At 38.6% G+C, this 22,745-nt stretch overlaps 1 protein-coding gene across 2 annotated transcripts in view; it reads left to right on the top strand.

Moving 5' to 3' along the window:
* Positions 1-18,930, top strand: part of Rttn (rotatin) — a 194,107-nt gene extending 175,177 nt beyond the window's left edge. For both annotated transcript variants that reach the window (XM_008824930.3, XM_029559532.1), the window contains 4 exons: positions 10,107-10,374; positions 15,463-15,566; positions 17,458-17,527; positions 18,517-18,930. In XM_008824930.3, coding sequence (XP_008823152.1) covers positions 10,107-10,374; positions 15,463-15,566; positions 17,458-17,527; positions 18,517-18,602 — 528 coding nt within the window. In that variant the 3' untranslated portion in view covers positions 18,603-18,930. The remainder of the gene's footprint in view (positions 1-10,106; positions 10,375-15,462; positions 15,567-17,457; positions 17,528-18,516) is intronic.
* Positions 18,931-22,745: the final 3,815 nt, after the last annotated feature.

Raw genomic sequence — 22,745 nt, 5'->3', positions numbered from 1 at the left:
CCAGCACAAGGTTGTTGGACTAATATGGTTCTCTCTGGATTTTTCAAACTAATTAGGCATTATTTATCTCTCTCACTGTCCAACCCTTCACCATGGTTTCCCTATTTAAAGTGCCCCCATTTCCCCCATTTCTCCCTTAATATTACCCTTCTCCTATGATCTCATCTTTCTTGTGCTCCTTCTTTCCCTTTATCCCCAAAGTTCCTTGTATAACCCTCCCTCCCTCCTCCTATTTAAATAACCCCATTTTTATCCATGTCTCCCTTTGTAACACCTGTTTCCTACTGTTCTTCTCTCTCAGATTCTTTCTTTTCCTTTACATCTCTGGTTCCTTTTCATTATTCTGGTTCCTGTAGTTATGTTGGGATACATACTCACTTATAAGGATTTGGTGTTAGGATCCACATATGAGGGAGAACATATGTCGTTTGTTTTTCTGAGTCTTTGTTACTTGACCTAGTATAACAGTTTCTAGTTCCAACCATTCACCTGCAAATTTCATGGTTTAATCTTTCTTTACTGCTGAGGAGAGCTCCATTGTGTAAATGTACCACATTTTCATTATCCACTTGTCAGTTAATGGGCACATAGGTTTCTTTCATCTCTTAGCTATTGTGAAAAGAGCAGCAACAAATATGGATGTACAAGTGTCTCTGCAATAGGATGAGTTCTTTGGGTATATGCCAAGGAGTGGTATAACTGGGTCAAATGGTAGGCTCATTTTTAGATTTTTAAGGGTTCTCCACACTGCTTTCCGTAGGGGTTGCACAAGCTTGCAACCCCACCAGCAATGAATGAGCATTCTCCTTTCCCCATATCCTCTCCAACATTTGGAATCATTTGTTCTCTTGATCTTAGCCAGTCTGACTGGGGTAAGATGAAACCTTAAAGTGCTTTTAATTTGTGTTTCCCTAATTACTGACAATGTTGAACCCCTTTTAAAATGCTTCTTAGCCATCTTTATTTCCTCTTTAAGAACTCTGTTCTACTCCTTAGTGCATCTTTTAACTGGGTTACTTGCTTTCTTGATTCTTTGTTTTTTAGAGTTCTTTATATATTCTGGATGTTAAATTTCTGTCAGATGTGTTGCTGGTGAGGATTTTCTCCTACTCTGTGGATTTTCTCTTCACTTCCCTGGTTGCTTCTTTTGATGTTCAGAAGCTTTTAGTTTAATGAGGTCCCATTTGTTGATTCTTGACCTTATTTCCTGAGCAATGAATGTGTGGTTTAGAAAATCCTTTCCTACACCTATATCTTGTAAGTTATTACCAATGTTTTCTTCTAACAGTTTCAGGTTTCACATTGAGGTCTTTGATCCATTTAGAGTTGACATTGTGCAAGATGAAAGATAGGGGTTTAGTTTCATTTCTTCTACAGGTGGAGATCCAGTTTTTCCAGCACCGTTTGCTGAACATGCTGTCTTTCCTCCAGTGAATGTTCTTGGCCCCTTTGTCAAATATCAGGTGGTTGAAATTGCATGTACTCATATTTGGGTCTTCAGTTTTGTTCCATTGATCTATGGGTCTATTTTTGTGCCCATACCATGTTGATTTTTATGACTATAGCTCTGTGATATAGTTTAAAATCTGGTGTAGTAATCCTCCTAGCATTTCTCTTAGTGCTCAGGGTGTTTTTGACTATCCAGGGTCTTTTGTGCTTCCATATTGAATTTTAGGATTTTTTTTTCTAATTCTATGAAGAATGACATGGGGATTTTGATTGTCATTGCATTGAATCTATAAATGGCTTTTGGTAGAATGGTCATTTTCACAATATTAATTCTTCTAATCCATGACCATGGAAGGTCTTTCCATCTTCTGGCGTCTTCCTCATTCTTTTTCTTTAAAAATTTAAAATTTTCATTGTAGAGGTCTTTAATGTCTTTGGGCAGCTTTATTCCAAGATACTTTATTTTTTTGAGACTATTGTGAAAAGGAGTGTTTCCATGTACTCTTTCTCTGATTGCTTGTTATTGGTATATAGAAAGGCTACAGACTTTTGTAGATTCATTTTATAACCTGCTACTTTACTGTGTTAATCATTTCTTATATGGTTTATGACATTTATTATCATACATATATTGAACCATCCCCGTATCTCTGGAATAAAGCCAACTTGATCATGGTGGATGACCTTTTTATGTGTGTCTGTATGCGGTTTACAAGTATCTCGTTGAGAATTTTTGCATCTATGTTCTTTAAGGATATGGGTCTGTAGTTTTCTTTATTGGTTGTGTCTTTACCTGGTTTTGGTATTAATGTGATGCTGGCTTCATAGAAGGAATTTGGAAGTTCTCCCTCCATTTCTAACTTTTTGAATAAATTAAGTAGTGTTGGATATAGATCCTTTAAATGTCTGGTAGAATTCTGCTGTAAATCCGTCTGGTCCTGGGTTTTTTTTTTTTTTTTGGTTGGGAGGTTTTGCCATTACTGTTTCAATTTCCTTTTTTGTTATGGGTCTGTTTAAGCTGTTAGTGTTTTCTTGGTTTAGTTTTGGTGGTTCCTGTGACTTTAGATACCCATCCATTTCTTTTAGGTTTTCAAATTTAGTAGTTTTTAAAGTATTCCCCTATAATGTTCTGGATCTTTTTGGTGTCTGTTGTGATGTTTCCCCTTTCATCTCTGATTTTGTTGGTTTTGAGGTGCTTTTTCTTTCTTTTGGTTAACTGGGCTAAGGGTCTATCAATCTTGTTTATCTTTTCAAAGAATCATCTCTTGGATTCGTTGATTCTTTGTATTTTCTTTGTTTCTAATTCATTAATTTCTGCTCTGATTTTTGTCATTTCTTCTTGTCTGCTGGATTTGGGTTTCGTTTGCTGTTGCTTTTCAAGTGTCTTGAGTTGCAATATTAAATCATTTATTTGTGTTCTTTCTGATTTTTAATGTAAGCACTTAGAGCTATAAACTGTCCTCTTTGGTCTGCTTTTAAAGTGTCTCAGAGGTTTTGTTGTGTTGTATTGTCCTTTTTGTTTAATTCCAGGAATGCTTTTATTTCTTTCTTAATTTCTCCTTTGACCCATTCATCATTCAGGAGTATGTTCTTTAATCCCCATGAATTTATATAGTTATTAGAGTTTCCTCTTTGGGTGTTGATTTTAAGCTTTATTGCGTTATGGTCTGAAAGCATGCATTGAATCTTTTTTTTTTTTTTTTTTTTTTTTTTTTTTTTTTGTATTTGTTGAGGCTCGTTTTTTGCACCACTATGTGATCAATTTTGGAGAAAGTTCCATGGGGCGCTGAATAGAAAGTATATTCTTTGGTGCTTGGGTGGAATATTCGGTAGATGTCTGTTAGGTCCATTTGAGGTATGGTATTGTTTAGTTCAGATTTCTCTCTGTTAATTCTCTGCCCTGTTGACCTATCTAGTGGAGTAAATGGGGTATTGAAGTCCTCTACTATTAAAGAGTTGGGGTTAATCTGGGTCTTAAGTCCTGTAGTACTGTTTTTATGAAGTTGGGTGCACCGGAGTTTGGTGAATATATGTTTGTGATTATAATATCTTCTTAGTGAATTGTTCCTTTCGTCAGAATGAAGTGGCCCTCTTTATCTCTTCTGATTAGTGTTAGTTTGAAGTCTATTTTGTCAGATATTAGAATTGCAACTCCTGCTTGGAATATTTCTTTCCATCCTTTCACCTTAAGATTGTGCCTGTCCTTGAAAGTGAGATGAGTTTCTTGCAGACAACAAAAAAATGGGTTTTGTTTCTTAATCCATTCAAGTAGTCTGTGTCTATTGACTAGGGAGTTCAGTCCATTGATATTTAAAGTTATTAATGAAAGGTGTGTATTGATTCCTGTTGTTTTGATTTCTGTTTGCCTTCTTGGTGTAACTTTGTCCTCGCACAGTTTTAACTTCATTAAGTTTCTTTCTGTTACCCCTTGGGTATAGACGTTCCTTTCTTCTGCTCTTTGTATTGCTTCCAGAACTCTCTGAAGGGCTGGTTTTGTGGACATAAATTCTTTCAGCCTATTTATGACATGAATATTTTTCTTTCCCTTTCAACTATAGTAAACATTTTAGTTGGGTAAAGTAATCTGAGTTGGCATCTGTGGTCATTTAGAACTGGGACTACTTTGGTCCAGGCTCTTCTGGCTTTCATAGTTTGCACTGAGAAGTCAGCTCTAATCCTGATGGGTTTTTCCTTTATATGTGACTTGTTTTTCTTTTGCAGCTTTCAGTGTTGTCTCTTTGTTCTGTATGTTTAGTGTTTTTGCTATGATTTGCTGTTGGAGAGTTTCTTTTCTGGTCCTGTCTATTTGGTATTCTATGTGCTTCTTGTATTTGTTTGGCCATGTCTTTAATTTTGGGAAATTTTCTCCTACAATCCTGTTGAAGATCTGGTCCATACCATTATCTTGAGATTCTTTTCCTTCCTGTATGCCTATGATACGTAAGTTTGGTCTTTTTATGGTGTCACACAATTCCTGCATATTCCATTCCTGTGTTTTCTTAAATTTTTCATAATCTTTGCTTGAGTGGTCTAATTTGTCAGCTTTATCTTCCAGGTTTGATAGTCTGTTTTCCATTTCATTCACCCTATTGGTGAGACTTTCTCCTGTCAATTCTAATTGGTTTATTGAGTCTCTCACTATCTTCTTCATTTCAGTCTGAGTTATTCTTCAATATTTCTAACTCATTTCTGAATTCATTCAGAAGTTTATCCCTATCTTCTTTCAGTTCTTTGATTTCTTTGTGTGCACTTTAAATTCATTGAATTCTTTTATCATGTTTATAATTGTTCTTTTGAATTCCATGGCCTGTATTATCTCTAGGGGATTCTCATTGTACAAGACTGTTGGTACTTGATGGGGATATATTATTTGGGTTTTTCATATTTTTTCACTGTGACTTTGACATGTGGATTTCTTTTGTATTTCCTGATTCTTGTGTGAGACTTAAGCCTTCCTTTGCTGAGTTTAGGTCTCCTTCTGTTAGTAAACTGTGTGTACCTTTCTGTTTTACTTGTTGGGCATGAAAAGCTGGTTGGTCTAGGCTTTAGGTTCTCTCTTTTGATTTTATATTGGACGGGCCAGATGGCTTTAGTCCTGGTGCTCAGGAGTTCTGACAGAGACCCAAGTCAGATGAGGATCAGATGCTTTCAGGCTTCCTTCTAAGGTTTGGATGCCTCTGGTCAGCAGGCACAGTACAATTTGGGAGGCTTGCTAGGTAGAGGTAAAATTCAGGACTCTCAGGCAGTCAGGGAAGGAGGGTGGTCTCAGGTGTTCAAAGGCGAGGTGGGGGTGGGGACAGGCTTTGAGGGCTCCAGGGGACTAGACTGAGAAATTGGGTTGATGTGGGTGCAGAGGGTCAGGAAACAATGGGGAGTCTGGCCTGAGAGGGTAGTCCAGAGGTCTGGGATACCAAGAAAAGAAGTGGGCCACTGCCTACACTAGAAGGCAAGATGAGATGTGGGAGCTGGGGGTGTTGAATGAGGTTATGGGAATCAAAGTGAAGTGGGTGGGGTCAAACTTACCCAGGAAGGATGCTGGCTGGCCTTAGGAATCCCAGGCAGGTTGGGTGGTGGGACAGCCAGGAATGAAGGCTGGTCTCAGGTGTGCAAAGGTGAGTGTGGGGCGGGGGGGGGCAGGCTTTGAGGGCTCCACGGGACTAGACTGAGGAATTGGGTTGGCCTGGGTGCAAAGGGTCGGAAGTAGTGAGCAGTCTGGGCCAAGAGGGTAGTCAAGAGGTCTGGGGTGCCAGGAGAAGAGGAGGTGAGACAGAATTGAGTGAAACATTCTAATATACATGTGAAGTAAGAGCATCTTTGGTTAAGTGTAAACAGAGTCTCTAGTTAGGAAAACTCTCTTAAATTTTTAATATGATCAAATTATCATTTACTAATGGTGATTTTTAAATTAATTTTTAATTGATATTTTTAAATTTTCAAACATTTTGATTATATCTAGATCTACTCCCGTATATGCACCCCCCTTACTAACTCCCCTACCAAATTTATTTTTACACACACACACACACACACACACACACACACACACACGCATTTTACATTCTGGAGTTAGGTTTGTGTCCTCAAATATCCTATGGTGTGGGTTTATCCACTGGAGCCTGGTCAACCTACCAAGAGTCTCATCCTTAAACAAGACTTGATCTCTTCTGTTGCCAGTAGTTCCTCGGGTAGGGCTGAGGTTTCTTACCCACTTCCCCGTGGCTATGCTGGGATTTTGCCCACCTTAATCTTAGGTGGGACTTGCCCTTCCTTTCATCATTGCTATGAGCTCACATGAACTCACAAGAGTTCCACTTTCCTTACATCATGACCAGATTTGACATTGTTTTTTATCTTAGCCATTCTGACTGGAGTAAGAAGAAATCTCAAAGTGGTTTTAATTTGCATTTCCCTGATGACTAAAGATGTTCAACATTTTGAAAAAGTATTTCTCAGGCACTGCCTTCAAACCTCTGTGTGTATGACCTGTGGCCTCAGGGTCTCGGAACAGTGCCAGAGCAGAGCTTGCTTGTTCACATTTGGGGCTGCTTGGTGCCACCTTAGCGATTCCTTTAGCAGCAAGCAACATTTTTTTTTAATGTATTTCTCAGCCATTTGCATTTCATCTTTAGAGAACTTCCTGTTCATGTACTTGCTCCAATTTTTAATTGGGTTGATAGGTTTTTTTTTTTTTGATGTTTAGTATTTTTAGTTCTTTGTATATTCTAGATACTAACCATTTGTCAACAGTATAGCTGGTTAAATTTTTTCCCATTTCTGTATACCTCTCACTCAAATGATAGTGTTCTTTGCTATACAGAAGCTTTTTGGTTTCATGAGTCCCATTTGTCAATTTTTGGACTTAATACTTGCACTATAGGGGTCGTGTTCAAATTCCTTTCCTGTGCCGATAAGTTCCAGTGCATTCCCTACTTTCTCCTTCATCTAATTCAGTGTATCAGGTCTTAACGTTGAGGTCCTTGATCTATTTGGAGTTGAGTTTTGCACATGGTAAGAGATAGGGATCTCATTTCATTCTTCTACATGCCCTTATCCAGTTTGACGAGCACCATTTGTTGAGCATGCAGTCTTTTCTCTAGTATTTGTGGCTCCTTTGTCAAAAATTGGGTGGCTGTAACTGTATGGATTTAAATCTGGGTCTTCAATTCCAGTCCACTGATCACTGTGTTTGCTTTTTTGCCAATACCATGCTGTTTTTATTACTATTTCTCTGTAGTATAATTTGAGATCAGGGATAGTAGTACCTCCAGCAGTTCTTTATTACTTGGGATTTTTTGGGCTACCCTGGGTTTTCTGTGTTTCCATATGAAATTTGAGATTATTTTTTCAATTCTGAGAAGAATTGTGTCAGAATTTTAATGGATTTTGCATTGAGTTTGCAGATCATTTTCAGTTGGACAGCTATTTTCACATTAATCCTACTGATCCATGAGCATGGAAAGTATTTCCATCCTGTGATATCTTTTCATTTCTTTCTTCAATGTCTTAATTTTTTTATTATGCAATTCCTTCACTTCTTTTTTTAGATTGTTCAAAGATATTTTATGTTTTTGAGACAATTATGAATGGGATTGTTTCCCTGATTTCTTTTTTCAGTACATTTGTTGTTGCTATATAGGAAGATTAATTTATTTCCTGTTACTTTGTTGAATGTATTTATCAGCTCTAGGAGTTTTCTGGTGGAGTCTTCGGGGTCTTTTATGTACAGAATCATATCACCTACAAATAAGGATTCTTTGACTTCTTCCTTTCCAGTTTGTATCCCCTTTATTTCCTTTGTAATAATAGTGATTTTGAGTGCTTCTGTTTCTTCTGCTTGGTGGTTGACAGACAAAATTCATAGGGGTTGAGTCTCCTTCTTTACTGTATCATATCTCTGAACACCCAAAAGATACTTATGAGTATAATCACCAAATAAATAGAAGTGTCTGTTTTGCTAAGGAAATGGAGTGATGGGTTTTATTCTGAAACTATTTTCAGTGATGTATTATACCCACCTCCCTCTCTCTCATGAGTGTCATCATTAAGTTTTCAGAAATTTCTCACATCAGTTGATGTGATGTTATTTTGAAAACAGTCATAGTGGGAGCATTCATACCATGCAATTTGATTAACACTACAAATCAGTGATTTCTCCCTTATCCTCACCAATCCAGTGCATTTGTTTATTTACCAGCACTCATCTGAATAGTTTTCTTCATATACACATTGATATGTATAACATTCATACATTTGCATATTCATATATATGCCATACATATATGTATATGCACATATGCATTTTTATATACATGTATGCTACACACATCATGTTTGTGTATATATTTGAATATATTTTCTTCATATATGTATTCATACATAACAGTTCACTTCCAAAAGAGAACTCTCACCTTGAACCAGATATACATGATTTCTTCCCTTCAGGATGAGAGGTGTGTACATGTTGGCATAGTGGAGATCAATAGCACTTTCTACCACTTCCTTGTATAGCATATTAGTAGGATGGAAAGTAGGAGCCACCAGGCAAAATACCAGGGCTAGTGTCAAGTCTGGTATATGACTCTGAGCTGGAGAATTATTTTCTTTAAGCTTCAAGGTTATTGCTTTATTTTTTTATAATTAAAGCAGAATATTGCTAAGGCATCTACAACTCAGTTTATGATTCTGTGCTATACTTAAGAATATTGTGATACATCTGTGATTATGATCCATTTGCAGAGCACATAAATCAAGTCATTTTCCTTTGCTCTAATTAGAAGCTCCTGAGACTTGCTTTGCTGCACTAAGTAGTAGTAACCCTGGACACTTGCTGTCCTGCCTCTCCATTACTCATCAGTAGCCATTAGAAAATGCAGTAGTGCTGTTGTACAACTCTGAAATGTCTCATTTTTCCCCCCATGGTACATTGCTTTTCCTTCTACCTGGAGTATAAAATTGTTTAAAACCATTTTTACAGCCAATGAAAAGAAGGAATGCCCACAGCATGTTCTGTTTTGAAGCACTGACACTCATTTTGTCACTGTTGTCAGCCCAAGTCTCTAATATCATGGTAGATATAGCTAAATGGAAAAGGCAACATATGGATCAAAAAAGACCTCAATTTGTGCCAAGAGATGAAAAGCAAATGCATTTAAGAGAGGGCTTGTGGTTCACAGTAGCTTTACTGCTTTGGTAATGTGCTAGTATTTCCATAGTCCATTTCATTTTTATACACAAAGATTTTTTGTGTGGATACATTAAAATTAAACATATAGATTAAGCCAACATGTTGATTTCAGTCCAGAAAAATCCAAGAGATAAGCTAGTGTAGCTTAGTGGTGAAGGGGAGGAGAGAGGCAGTCATTCTGTACAGGAATAAAAGTCAGGTGATACATGTTATTTCTGAAGTGTCACAATGACCCTGGTTTCCATACGATCACTGTAGGCCTCTGCCTTCTATTACCCGTTTGTATTCTGTTTGCATGTAGATTACTCTGAACAGTAATTATTACCTTTCATATAGTTAAGGGGTTGGTAGGGTCTTGTGTAAGGGACTTTATTTGAAGGTTGAAATGACTCCTACAGTTCGAGAAATAGAACTTTCTCATCTTTAAATTTAATAGAGTGACATGTAGCCATGCAAAATTACCTGTAATGATAAGCAAGTAGGATAAATTGAATATTAAAGTATGTCCATAGATTTAAGAAGAAAACACTTGTAGCTATAATACTAAATACTTTTCACTACTATCAGATTTGTTAGCTCCTTTCCAGGATTGATTTGAGTTTTGTTTCTTTTCTTCACCATGGGACGTCTTTTAATGAGTAGTAGCAAACTTGCCAGAAGGCAGTCAGAAATGGAAAACTCAACAGACCTGAAATCATTCCTGCTCTGAATTATCAGTCCTAAATAATTGAGTTGACTATAGTTTATTTCATCAGGAGGAAAAATTAGCAGGAAATAATATTTTATAACTATTTTACTATTCTTGCCCTCCTATTTGTACTTGGAAATAGTGTAAAGTATTTAGAAGGTATTTGGAAGAAGAAATTAAAATTGGGGAAAGGTATCAAAATGCTAGTTAATTGGTCTCCAAGGGACTAGGAAAATAGTGAAAAAGGCTTGAAAAGAAAGTAATATTCTCTGTATTTACCCGTAGAGTAACTTCTTACAGAACTTCCTGTCTGTAACATTGCCAAAAGGAGGAAATAAGCATCTCAGCAATCTAACCGTCCTTTGGTTGAAGTTCCTGCTGAATCTGTCATTTGGAGAAGATGGGCAACAAATGATCCTGAGGCTGGATGGCAGCTTAGACTTACTCACAGAAATGAGCAAGTACAGGCATAAGAGTAGCCCTTATATTCCTCTGCTTATTTTTCATAACATTTGCTTCAGTCCTGCTAATAAGCCCAAGATCCTAGCTAATGGTAAGTATACACAGGGTGCATATACTTCAGACACTTTGCTATGCATAGACTTCTATTCAGATTAAAATACATAAGAGCTTTATAATTTCCCAGGTATTTATTGAACAACTGCTGTGCTCAAGGCTCTGTGGGAGGCAGGAACAGTGGGGAGAGGGCATGATTCAGACATGGCTCCAGCCTCATGGGCTGCCTGGCATCTTGAGCTTGATAAATCCTGTCATTCCAATGGACACGTTGAATGCATGAGGTAGCTGGGGAAGAGCTGCCATGGGCAGGGCACTCTCTGACCTCACTGGCTATTTCCCTTCTGTCTCTTTATGATCTTGATCTTGCCCCTGTTCTACCCTCCCCTTCATCTCTTTTCTGTCTTGACAATGAAGACTCCTCAGAACAGCTATTGTAATTGTAACCCTGTCCCCTTCATCCTTCCTCTTATCCCCTCCCTCTCCCTCTCCCTGTACCGTTTACCTCATCACATGATCACTGTTTGATATACATTGTATTTTATGTGTGTAGCTATTTATGCCTGTGCCTCTCACACTGGAACATAAGCACTATGGGGTCAAGAGGCTTTTGTCTGTTTATGTGTGGTACCTAGAGTTGTGCCTGTCACCAGTAAGCACTCCATAAGCATTTGGTGATTGAGAGAGATACTGAGGGGCAGAGTTGAAGGCCACACCAAGGTGGTAAAATTAACTTTACAGAAACTTTATTCTCCAGGATGTAGTATAAATGTAGGCAAGGATTTGTAAGGGGTCAGAAAAAATTGAAACAAAAAGAATTGGAAAGGTCTGTTTCTGAGAGCATGACTACCTCTGTGTAAGGACTGTGATTTCGGGTGGAATTTAATGGGAGACATTGTATTATGGTGATGGAAAGAAAGACAGCAAAAAGGAGGTAGCTTCTAGACCTGCATCCATCTGGTCCTCTGTGCCTCCCTCATCCAGGGCAGCTTCTCTGTGTCTAATTTCCCCATTCACAGAGTACTGCCTTCTTTGTTTGGTAAGAATTAGTTTATGAAAACACAGAATGCGCCCAGCCCCATTTCTAATACATGGTAGATTTTGAATATGTTCTCTTCATGTTTTGGACCTCATTTTTCTCAAAGGCTTTTCCTCCACGAAATGCACTTTTCCAAGTAAATGGAAATTCCTGTGCTTCTGTTTTTCTGGTAACGGTTATAGAATTGCTGTATGGAAATGTCATGAAGAAAATGGTTGAATTTCAGTCAGCTTTTAACTTACCTGAGTTGACTGTGGATTTGTATTCAGCCTCCTACCACTCCTCTGCTGACAGTGCTCTCCACCACTGGGAGATGTACATCAGTGGTTTTATTTCTATATTCTTCCACCGTATCTGCTTTGGTCCTGACATCTGTAAAGTAAGGAAGAAAATAAGCCCTACCTTGGGTATGAGGTGGCATGTGGATCATCTTACTGCCAGTCCTGATACACAGAAGCTACTCGGTAGAATAAGTTCTTGCCCTTCCCCGACTTTAGGGGACTGTATACTATAGTCTTACTATTGAAAGAGTCAGATAAAAGAAAGGCTTTAGGAAACTAAAGAAGTCTACACTTTTAACTTATAGGTCTTTGGATTTTTTTGTTTTTTTAACATTTCCCCGTAGTCAGCCGTGTTTCCTCTCCCCCGTCCCTGTAAAGCAGATAGAACTTATTTCTCCAGCTCCCACACCCTTGTGCTCAGTGGGTTCAGTGGGTGAGAGAAGGCAGCTGTGCAGATTTAAGGGCTTGTCATAGGCATTGCCTTGCCTTTCACATGGTGAGCCAGGGAGGAGGCTTTAGCAGAGTCAGCTTGCTTACCTACTTAGCAAGGCAAGCTACATGCCTCTGAGCAGTAGCACCAGACAGCTGGTATAGATTGTTGGAATGGAGCATGCACTGGGCTTGACCTGACTGCTAAAAATATCCATAGCATTCTGTTTCTGGTAGTGTCAGAGTTAAGTGTCTTCTGAAAACTATAAAAACATGCTGAGTAAGTACCCTAAAAATTCACTTTAAAGTAATCCAAGAATGGAAAAGGCAGTGGTAAACTTGTAGGCCAGTTTTGGTTGAAAACTTGTGTCCAGATGGACAGCTTCTTTGCCTCAAGGAAATTTACCAGTATCATTACTTGGCTTTTACTCTGGAGCATCAAGAAGATAAAACATTCTCTGAGGAGGTACTGTTACCTCCTGTCCTTCCTGTATGAAACTAGAAGCCCAAAGAACCATTCTTGTAGGAGAAAAGTAGATCAGAATTAAGGTAGTCTCCCAATCCTTATCCAGGCAACTACAAAGAAAAGAAAAAACAAAATCAGTAAGGATGAGTACTGTAGACTGCCCTTCCCAGCCTTTTTATCCAGGGTACATGGTCTGAGTAAGCACTGAACTCGATTTGAAGTGATTCTCAGTTGTTTGATAGTGCTCCAGAGTCTTGGCAGAAGTAAAATTTCTCTGATGAATGAAGGACAAGTTCATGCTACACCTAAGGAATTCTCCAGAAATAATTTTTCAGAGCACAACCAGGGCAGATAACTCTAACTCCTAATTAAGTACATTGGGAAATTTGTTGACCAGAGTAAGAATCAACAGAGGAAAAAAAAATACCAACTTCCCTACCCAGACTTCAAATATTAGAATTCTAAAATACAGACTTAAAACAACTGTATGTCATGAGTATATGAACATATACACAACTGACAAGCTTGTAGATGTTTTCAGGAACAGGTAAACTAAAAACTTGAAAGTTTTGAAACAGTGAAATAGAACTTCTAGGCCTTCACTGAGCAATGAAATTATGAATCACCACAGGCAGCTACTTAAATCAATCAAAATGTTTGTGAGTCACATTAACTACATGTGACCAGTGAATGTCATCGACTATACTGATCATTATAAATGCATTTCTTGTAGAATGTTCTATTGGACAACATTATTTTAGAGCTTTAATAGCCAAATTTTAGATATTAATATACATATCTACTCTTAATGATATAGCAGAAGAGAGAATTTAGGAGTTGGAAAATAGGTCAGAAAAAAATTGAATGCAGCAGTTCTAAAAAGATGAGAAAGGATTAAAAATATAAAATATAAGTGATAGAATAAACACATCCAAAAATCTTATATGTTTTAGCAAAGTTCTAAAGAAAAAGAATGGAAGAATAAGTAAAAAAGAGATAATGAGCCAGGCATGGTGGTGCACACTTGCAGTCCCAGGACACAGAGGCAGGCAGATCTCTCTGTGAGATCAAGACCAGCCTGGTCTATAGTGAGTTCCAGGCCAGCCAGGGCTATGGGGAGATGCTGTCACTAGAGAGAGGAGAGGGAGACAGTTAAAAGTTTTCAGGGCCATTCTGGACACTGATACACTAATTCAAGAGACGTAGGTAATTCCAAACAGATAAATATAAGTATTTAATTCCTAACACTTTTTAGTGGATTTGGGGGGAAGATGAAGTAGGCACTTGCCTTCACACACAAAACTTTAAAACATTTATTCAAGAAGAAATAGAAAGCCAAAAACTTAATTGAAAGACATAAATTTAAAAAAAAAATCTAACCACATAGAAAATCCTAGGTCCAAATGGCTTGACCAGTGAGTTCAGCCAGACACCGAACAGTGTAATTCCAAATATACACAGACTCTTCCAGAGAGCAGAGAAAGAGGAGAGTTGTTCATGTGATGAAGCTCATAGAACCTTGTTAGCAAATCCTGAAAGGATAAAGAATGTTCTGGTAAATATTTAGCTACTAGCTCTCAGAACATGAAAGGGATGGAACACACATTGAACATACACAGAAGTTGTATTGTGTTTGATACATATTTACATATAAATTTTAGCAATATAAAAGATATGTAGCACACAGAAATAATAGTCCATAAGTACCTACTTTAAAATCCATGTGACCAGTTGATTCCCACACTACAGAATAATCAATTTTTTCCTAAACTTTTATATCCATAGCAAATTTGTAATTTCCATTCAGTTATGATTTGACCAATATAATTTCATCCTAATCTCCTTTCCCAGTAAATTGCACCCTGGCGGCAACATGCTGAAACTGTTTCATGCCCTCTGCAGGGTATGTTCATTATACTGAAATGTCTTTTAGCCTTACCACTAAATCAGCCTTGATTTAGCATTTCTTGAATTCATGGCATTTATATCTCACTCTTACTAATTTATTTGTAATTCTTTTTATTTTTTTATTTTTATTTTATATGCATGAGTGTTTTGCTTGCATGTATGTAAGTGCATGCATGTCATGCAATGCCCCTGGAGACCAGAAGAGGTCACAGTGGTGGGTGCTGGGAACCAAACCCAGGTTCTCTAAAAGAGCAGCCAGTGCTCTTAACCACTTAGCTATCTCTCTAGCCCACTGCTTATAATTGTCTTTTAAAAGATATATATTATTGAATTTTTATGCATTTCATACATCTTAATCATATTTAAACACTCTTCCCTATCTAGATCTTCACTTAAAATGATCAAACTGGCAAACTGGTGTGGGTAATTAGTTAAGTCTTGGTTTCTCCCCTATGGTAACTTTGCAAAAGAAGAACATTTTTAGTGTGTTGAAATGTCATCAAATCAAATTTTTCTGTGATACACACATATGAAATTCTTCTATAATACTTAGTTCTTTTTCAAAGTGAATGAATGTGATATTTATTGATTATTTCATGGTATACCAAGCCATTTGTATAATGGTGATTATGACTTTATGACAGCCAGTCTATTTTCCTACATAAGAAAAATGGGGCCACTAACATAATAACTTAAGATAATGTGTAATATACTTATTTTTTTCACAGTTATGTTTCAGTACAGAAGCCTTTGCTGAAACTGAACAAAAAATTTTAAGAGAGCCTTTCTATCCAGATTACCTATGCCTGGTGTGAAGACAATTTGTTTTGAGATTGTCCTTCAACATGCTATAAATTATAAAAGATGTTGTTTGATAACAACTTTATACATTTATTCTAATGTGGTATTCATTCTATTTATTATAATGGGATTAGTTCAAGGCAAGACTATAGTATAATGTGAAGAACTGAAATGTTTTTTCTTCAATGTGTTGGTTTTTAGAGAAAGTCATTGCTCTTCTAGCTACCTGTCTGGAAAGTGAGAATCATAGCGCCCAGAGGATTGGAGCAGCTTCACTCTGGGCTCTGCTTTACAATTATCCAAAGGTCAGTTTTTAAAGTAGTTAAGAGGAGAGTTGGGGCACTTAAACAGCCAGGTCTCTAAGGATATGTCCAAGAATATCCGAGAAGTAGCAGCCAAAGGTAAAAATGAGTCACCAACCCATGTCCCCTTTGTTTATTCATGAAATTAGCAGTCCATCCGTTAATTTTTTTTTCACTTAATCATTCCATCAGGACATTTTAGTTCATAAAGGTATTTTTGTTTTAAGTAAGTTTTCCCTGGTCATTTAAATTAATTTGCCAATTTGTTGTAATTTTAGTGCAGATTATTTCTTTGTAAAGATATATCAAGGAAAACTGCTTCTTGATTGAAGACTAAGTAAGTTTTATCCAAAGATGACTTGCCTTTCTCTTGTACATATCACTACTTAATTTTGAAATTAGTTCAGTTCTTGTGAGACTGGAGCGCAGAGCCTGCCCAGAGAGAGTGGCAGCAAGTGGGCACTGTGTCCATTCTTTCTCTGATTGCATAGTTTCACTCCCAAGAGAAATACCCAGAAGTACCTAGTGGTAGCACAGATGATAACCAGTAGCCAGATGATAGTGGTAGGACAGACGAGCCTTCTGGAGATGACATCTCTCAGCTGACCACTCATGCCTGTGTGATTCCTCCCCAGAGGCCAGGGTGCTTCTGTCCTCACATTGGTGCATGAGCTAAACACAGGTTGGGCCCTTTGTAAACACTCAGAATATATTTGTTGGACAACTGACCAACTGGTAATGTTTAAAGTATTTGATCTGAACTCATAATATTTGAGATAATATGAAATTCTCTAAGCTCAATTACTCTAAAGTAATAAGTTGAGATTAAGGGAGAATCACTGACTGTAGGAAAGGGACCACACTAGCTCAAAGATGGGTGGAAAGAGTACTTCAGAAGGTGCAGTATGCTTGGCCCTGTAGGCTGTACTCGTGGCTCACTCTGTTTCCATTATTGTACCTTACTACATGCTGCATTTCTAAGCAACATTATGGCTATGCAGAACAAAAAGATAGCTTGACTTTTAAAAATTTTTTTTGATTTATTTTTATTTTATGTGTATGAGTGTTATGCCTACATGTGAGTTAGTGCACCTATGTTGTGCAGTGCCCACGGAGGACAGAAGAGGGCATCACATCCCCTGGAACTGGAGTTATGGCTGGTTGTTAGCCACCATGTTGGTGCTGGGATTCGAACCTGGGTCTTCTGCAAGAACAACCAGTGCTCTTAACCACTGAGCCATCTATCCAACCCCAATAACTTGACTCTTAGCATCCGTTTTAATGCCAAGAGCAGACCTGAACTACTGAGAACCTGAACCTTCAGATTGCTCTCACAACTGCCCTCTCAAGCAAGGGTTTTTCTCATTCTTTATTGAAACAGTATGTCTAGCATGAGATGGGGAAATGAAAGACCTTTATCTTTTCAGAGAACCTTGTCCTTTCTTATCCCTAGACCTAGACGAACACACACACACACACACACACACACACACACACAATCATAAATAGATGTTATAAATTTCTCTCATTGCTTTCAATGAGATAAGTACACTGTCTGCAGCACTTTGATGCTTTGATATGTATCATGCATTCCCACAGTCATACACTATCTTGGGTGTAGGGCGAGAAGGGCCCAAGGAATTAAGGTCATATTCCCAGGTCACAAGAGGAGCACAGGGCTCAGTGAACTTGTTTACATTACAAAAAGTAACTTTTTGGTTGCAAGGTTAGGTAAAGTCCTTATTTCAGAGTATGTCCATATTGTAAAAGTCATTCAAACTGTATCCTGTTTAAAACTACAGTTAGTGATGAGCAATTAGTACTGTGTTTTCCAGATCCTTAACCTATGGGAATAAATCTAATAATCTAATGGATTGTCTTATATTATCTCCAGGCAAAAACAACTTTGAAAAATCCATTGATAAAAAGAAGAGTAGATGAAGCATATTCCATAGCAAAGAGAGGTAAGTTTTATTATTATTGAAGAGCTTACGTTAAATTTGGAAATATTGAGTGTATTCCCTAGTTACTGAAATATTTGGATAAGCCATTGAAAAATGATAGTTTTTAATCCATTGTTTAGCTGGATTTTGGGAAGTTTCATTGTCAGAGCATTATCAATGGACCCATATTTAGTGCATGTTTTTCATTGTAGTTTGTTTTGTATGTAATAAAATGCCCTGCTAGATGAATATGTGAGATATAGAATTTTCTTTAAATGGGTCTTTGATCTTTCTCCAAGTCATCTTTTTCTTGAACTGAATTTTCTTTGCCAGTGACTGCTACTATGCTAAAGTGTGTTCTTAGGTGATAAGAACTGGGCCCAATTAGAATTGACCTTGGAGAAAAAAAAACTGATTTAACATCAGTGAGTTGAAATCTTCCAAGATTCGATTGCCCCTGTATCCACATTGCTCTGTGGTCTGTGATCATGATTTGAGAGGTTTTCTTTTCAGAGCATGCTATTCAAGTGGAACTAGTTTTCAGTGAGCATTATCCTCTGAACATATTTTAATTTCAAGATAAAAAAGTATATTTTCTGTACTGTCATGGTTCTTCTAGTTATTAATATTTGTTTCCAAAGAGGGATAGAGGTTTTGGTTTGTTTCTAGTTTCCTTCATTACTGGAGGAAGTGGGGGAATTCTGTTACATTAAAGTTTATGGGGGATGGTATGTGAGAAATAATATTAATTTGGGATTGTAGTTTATTATAAGCATCTCTGTAAGGAGATGTGTTTTTTATATATGCTTTGGATAAACCAATGATAAGAAATGAATGGAAATTTTGTGACATCTTAGTTTTGTAAATGTAAAACATCTAAGTTTCTAGTACCGCAGAAAATAAACAGCTTATGAATAATTCTTTTTCATAGGTTTGTGTAGGAGTGTCTACTCTTGTGTAGCACTCAGTTTAATAAACTGGTATTTATAACTCTTATTTTTCTTTATCAGCTTTCTCCAGCTTAGAAGAAAACACTCTAAATGCCTACTATTTGAAATGCCTTGAAAGTCTTGTACAGCTGCTCAACTCTTCCTGAGTCATGAAACATTCTACCCGAGAGCTGACCTCCACCCACAAGAGAGCTGAATCTGAGGCCAGCGTTGTACAGCGGGTGCTCCCAGGACACATACTAACTCTGCAGTGCCAACACCTCCCTTCCCTAGGAAGCACCAGCCACACTGAGAGAAATAGAATCAGTGACTCTCCACATTGATCATATGTGGCAGCCCTCCAGAAGCTAGGACTGACACAAAATGACATAGAGATGCAGAGTGTGCTAAATGTTTTTGTATTTTTCTATGCAATATGTTTTGTAAAAATCCTATTTAATAGTTATTTAATAAAATGTTTTCAGAAACTACAAACTGACTAGGCTCTGCTACTTTCAGACATATACATATATATATATATATATATATATATATATAAAATGTGTGTATGTAAATATAATTTATCTTTGAGAATTTCAAACATTTACAATGTATTTTGATCGCATTCACCTTCCTACTCCCTGCTCCAACTCCTCCCAGGGTACCCCTCCCTATGTCTCCCTCCTAATTTCATGTCTTTTTTTCTTTCCTTTTTTTTTTTTTTAAACTCACCACTGATTCTGAAATAGTGATAGCCATATACTCATGTGTGGGGCCACCCACCAGAATAAGGTCAACCTACCAAGGGCCACACCCCTAAATAAAATTGACTCTGCCTCCCCTAGCAGCCATGAACTGTCAATAGAAAGCTCCTTAGCTAGGGATGGGGGTTTTATGCCCCTCCCTCATCCGTGCTAGAATGTTGACTGGCTTGATCTTGTGCAGGCAACCATAGCTGCCATGAGTTGGCAGCCCTGTCATACTCAGAGACACAATTCTGCACTAGTCCTTCCCCATACTTCTTCCAGGATGTTCTCTGAGCCTTGGAGAGAAGGAATGGGATCTAGATGTCTCATTTGTGGCTGAGAACTCCCCAAGCAATTATTCTTTACACTTTGACTAGTTATGAGTTTCTGTATTGACTTACACCCACTGTACAAAGATGCTTCTCTGATGAGGTCTAAGAGCTGTTCTAATTTATGGGTGTAGAGATACATATTTAGAATGTAGTTGGTACTATCCCCACTTAGCAAAATAATAGTAGTAGGTTCTCTTCTAGGGCCTGTGAGTTCCCCTGCCATGGGTTCTTGGCTAGATTTAAAGTACCAGGAATGCAGTTGTTTACCTCTATAATATTCATGCCACTACTGCACCCATGGGCATATCTTGCCAAGCTGGTCATTTTTGTAGCTTGAAGCATTCATAGCTGGGCAAGATAGGACCGTTGATGACCTTTCCCCCATTGCAGCCTGCCTAGCACCTTCCCATACTATGAAAGCTAGCCAGCAGGGAAGACGCTTATAGACTTTTAGCAGTCTCATGAATTAGTTTTAGGAATGAAAATGCATTGTGACTGTTATATATATATATATAAACATGGAATTTGGGTCCTGTAAATGCATCTTTATTTTACTTTTATATTATTCAGAGAATACATGATGGTGAAGTGTGCATGTATTTGTATATGATTTTATAGCAACCTTATGGAATGTTTAGTGTCATTAACTTCTTTTCTATGTGTATAAAAATCATCTATAGTTTTTCCACAAAAGTCCCTGAGCCTTGGAGGGTGTGGTAGGTGTAGGATGATCTTCCTCCTATAGTGGCAAGGCATTGAACTTTTGGGTCTCTGCATTGTCAGTTTTCCATGTAACCTGAGTGTAAACACAAACACTTGGATGGCACTTTAGCAGGTACATCACATCCATCTAACAAAACAATTGCAGTGGCTTCCCGCAGGGACCTATATTCTCCCCTGCCACAAGGAGTTGTCCTTGCCTACAGTACCAGGTGTTCCACCCCCAGGAGAGGGCATTTTATCCAATCAAAATTTGCTGGTTGTACATACACTAGACACTCCACTATTGTACCAACAGGAACATCTTGTTTGGTATGTTGATAGTGCAATACGCCAGGTCTGCTGTTGAGCAGAATTATAGGGGACAATTCTCCCCGAGTCATTTGCGCATCGCCTTTTGGCACCATGAAAGCTATTCATCCAGTAGCAGGGAGTCTCCAGCTTAGTCCAAGCTTCATTTCTCCCTCTCCTGTGCTCACATCAAGCAGTGTCTTCAGCACTAGGGTCTCTCCGTTCACGTCCACTTCCAGTGTACAACCAACGTTATTGGCAATGGCCTTTATTGTTTGGGGGACTTCCAGGGCCCCTTAGGCCAACAGCTTATAGACGGGTAATCCAGGGACTTTTGCAGAAGAGGTTGGTGGGAAAAATGTAAGAGCCAGAGGAAGGGGTGGAGTGTTACCTGGAAGTGTACTCTGACCACTGTCAGCAAGCTATAATCACACCTCCTTCCCATCATCAAGGTGTTGAGGGGAGAGTCAGTTACCTCTTCCACCCAATCAGTCAACCTTAGCTGCATGTGGGGAAGGGGCTAAGGATCTATATGTCAAGAATGCCACCTCTCTCACCATTTTCTGCAGCTATTGGGAAGTCACAGGATCTATATTTGAGTGTGGACTTTCCAGTGCAGCCACAAATGGGGAGCGCCCACTCCTCTGAATAAACTCCTGCCCTATGCTCTATTAAAAAAAAAAAAAAAACACATGAAGTTGGGAGGGAAAGTGGTGGTGTGGGGGATAAGAGAGGATCTGGAGGGTGAATTAAATTAAAACAGTGTATGCATATATAAAATTCTCAATAAAAAATTATGCACCAAAAAAATCACAGTTTTCATCGTCTGAGAGGTTATACAATAAAGGTAAGCATATAGTTGTAGTTGTATAGATCCTGTACTAGTTCTGTAGAACACTCTTAACTTTTGAAAGATCAATTAATTTGCTAGTGCCACCTCCCCCTCATCATCCTGCCTGAGACTTCCAGACTACCCTGTCTTGGGCCTAGGCCCCCTTCTGGACTTCCTGCCTGAGACTGCCCACTGCATGTTGTTCCCCCGGTACCCAGACCAGCTACATTCTCCTGCTCCAAGGGTCACACCTACTCTGCCAAGCTAGTTAGAACCACACACACACACTGTCTCCACCCCCTCTTTGGCCCTAGGCACCCTTCTAAATGTCCTGCCTGGGACTTCCAGACTACCCTAATAAGTATACCTGTCATTACACATCAAAGAGGCTTCTTTTTGCAACAGATGAAAACTATTTCAGAGTTCCACAACTGGTCAAACAGCATCTGTGAGATGTCCAGCCCTAAATGACAAATCCACAATGGAACCTCTATACCTTAGTGTCCTAGTTTGTTTCTCCATCGCTGTGACAAAATATTCTGACCAATACCAACTTGGGGAGGAAAGGGTTTATTTAGCTTACATATCCCGGGTCACAGTTCATCTGGGAGCCCAAGGTTGGAACTCAGGGCAGGAACCTGGAGGCAGGAGCTGGAGCACAGGCCATGGAGGAACACTGCTCCTGGCCCCTACTCAGCCTGCTTTCCTATGCAACATAGGCCCACCTGTCCAGGGGTGGCACCACCCACAGTGGGCTGGGCCCCCCGACAGCACTTAACAGTCAAGAAGGTGTGCCCCATGGACATGGCCACAGGCCAGTCCAATGAAGACAATTCCCCGATTGAGGCTCCCTCAACCCAGGTGTGTCAAGTTGACAGACACTAAAGCTATCCAGCACACTTAGGCTCACAGAACATAGTGGAACAAGGGGTAGAGAGACTACTAATGCATCTCTCAACTCTCATCAAGCTTCATGCAACAGATGGTGATGAACACAGAAGGCAACAACTGGCCAAAATGTAGAAACTAAGAAACTGTAAACAACACATCCTTAGATAGACTCCTGTATTAAACCTCACTCACTCAGGGCTCAGTCCAGACTATTGCAGAAGAGGGGGGTAGAAAGATTGTAAGTGCCTGGGGTGATGAATGACCACAAAGAAACAGTTTTCCAGGCTTCTGAGAACTTGCTCATATGAACTTACAGCAATGGTGACAGCATGCACAAGACCCATGCAAACTCAATCAGACAAAAACCATCATAGAACTGGGGAAATGGGCAAGAAGTCCCAACCTTAGCCAAGGAATTATTGGCAACTGATCACTGCTGGGTGAGAGAGTTGGTCTTTCTTTAAAAGAGTGACGCTGGATAGGTAGACCAGGCTCCAA

The sequence above is a fragment of the Nannospalax galili genome, unplaced genomic scaffold, assembly GCF_000622305.1.
Source record: "Nannospalax galili isolate Female #2095 unplaced genomic scaffold, S.galili_v1.0 scaffold709, whole genome shotgun sequence".
Classification (NCBI taxonomy): Eukaryota; Metazoa; Chordata; class Mammalia; order Rodentia; family Spalacidae; genus Nannospalax; species Nannospalax galili.
This window is presented reverse-complemented; position numbering and strand designations above follow the sequence as displayed.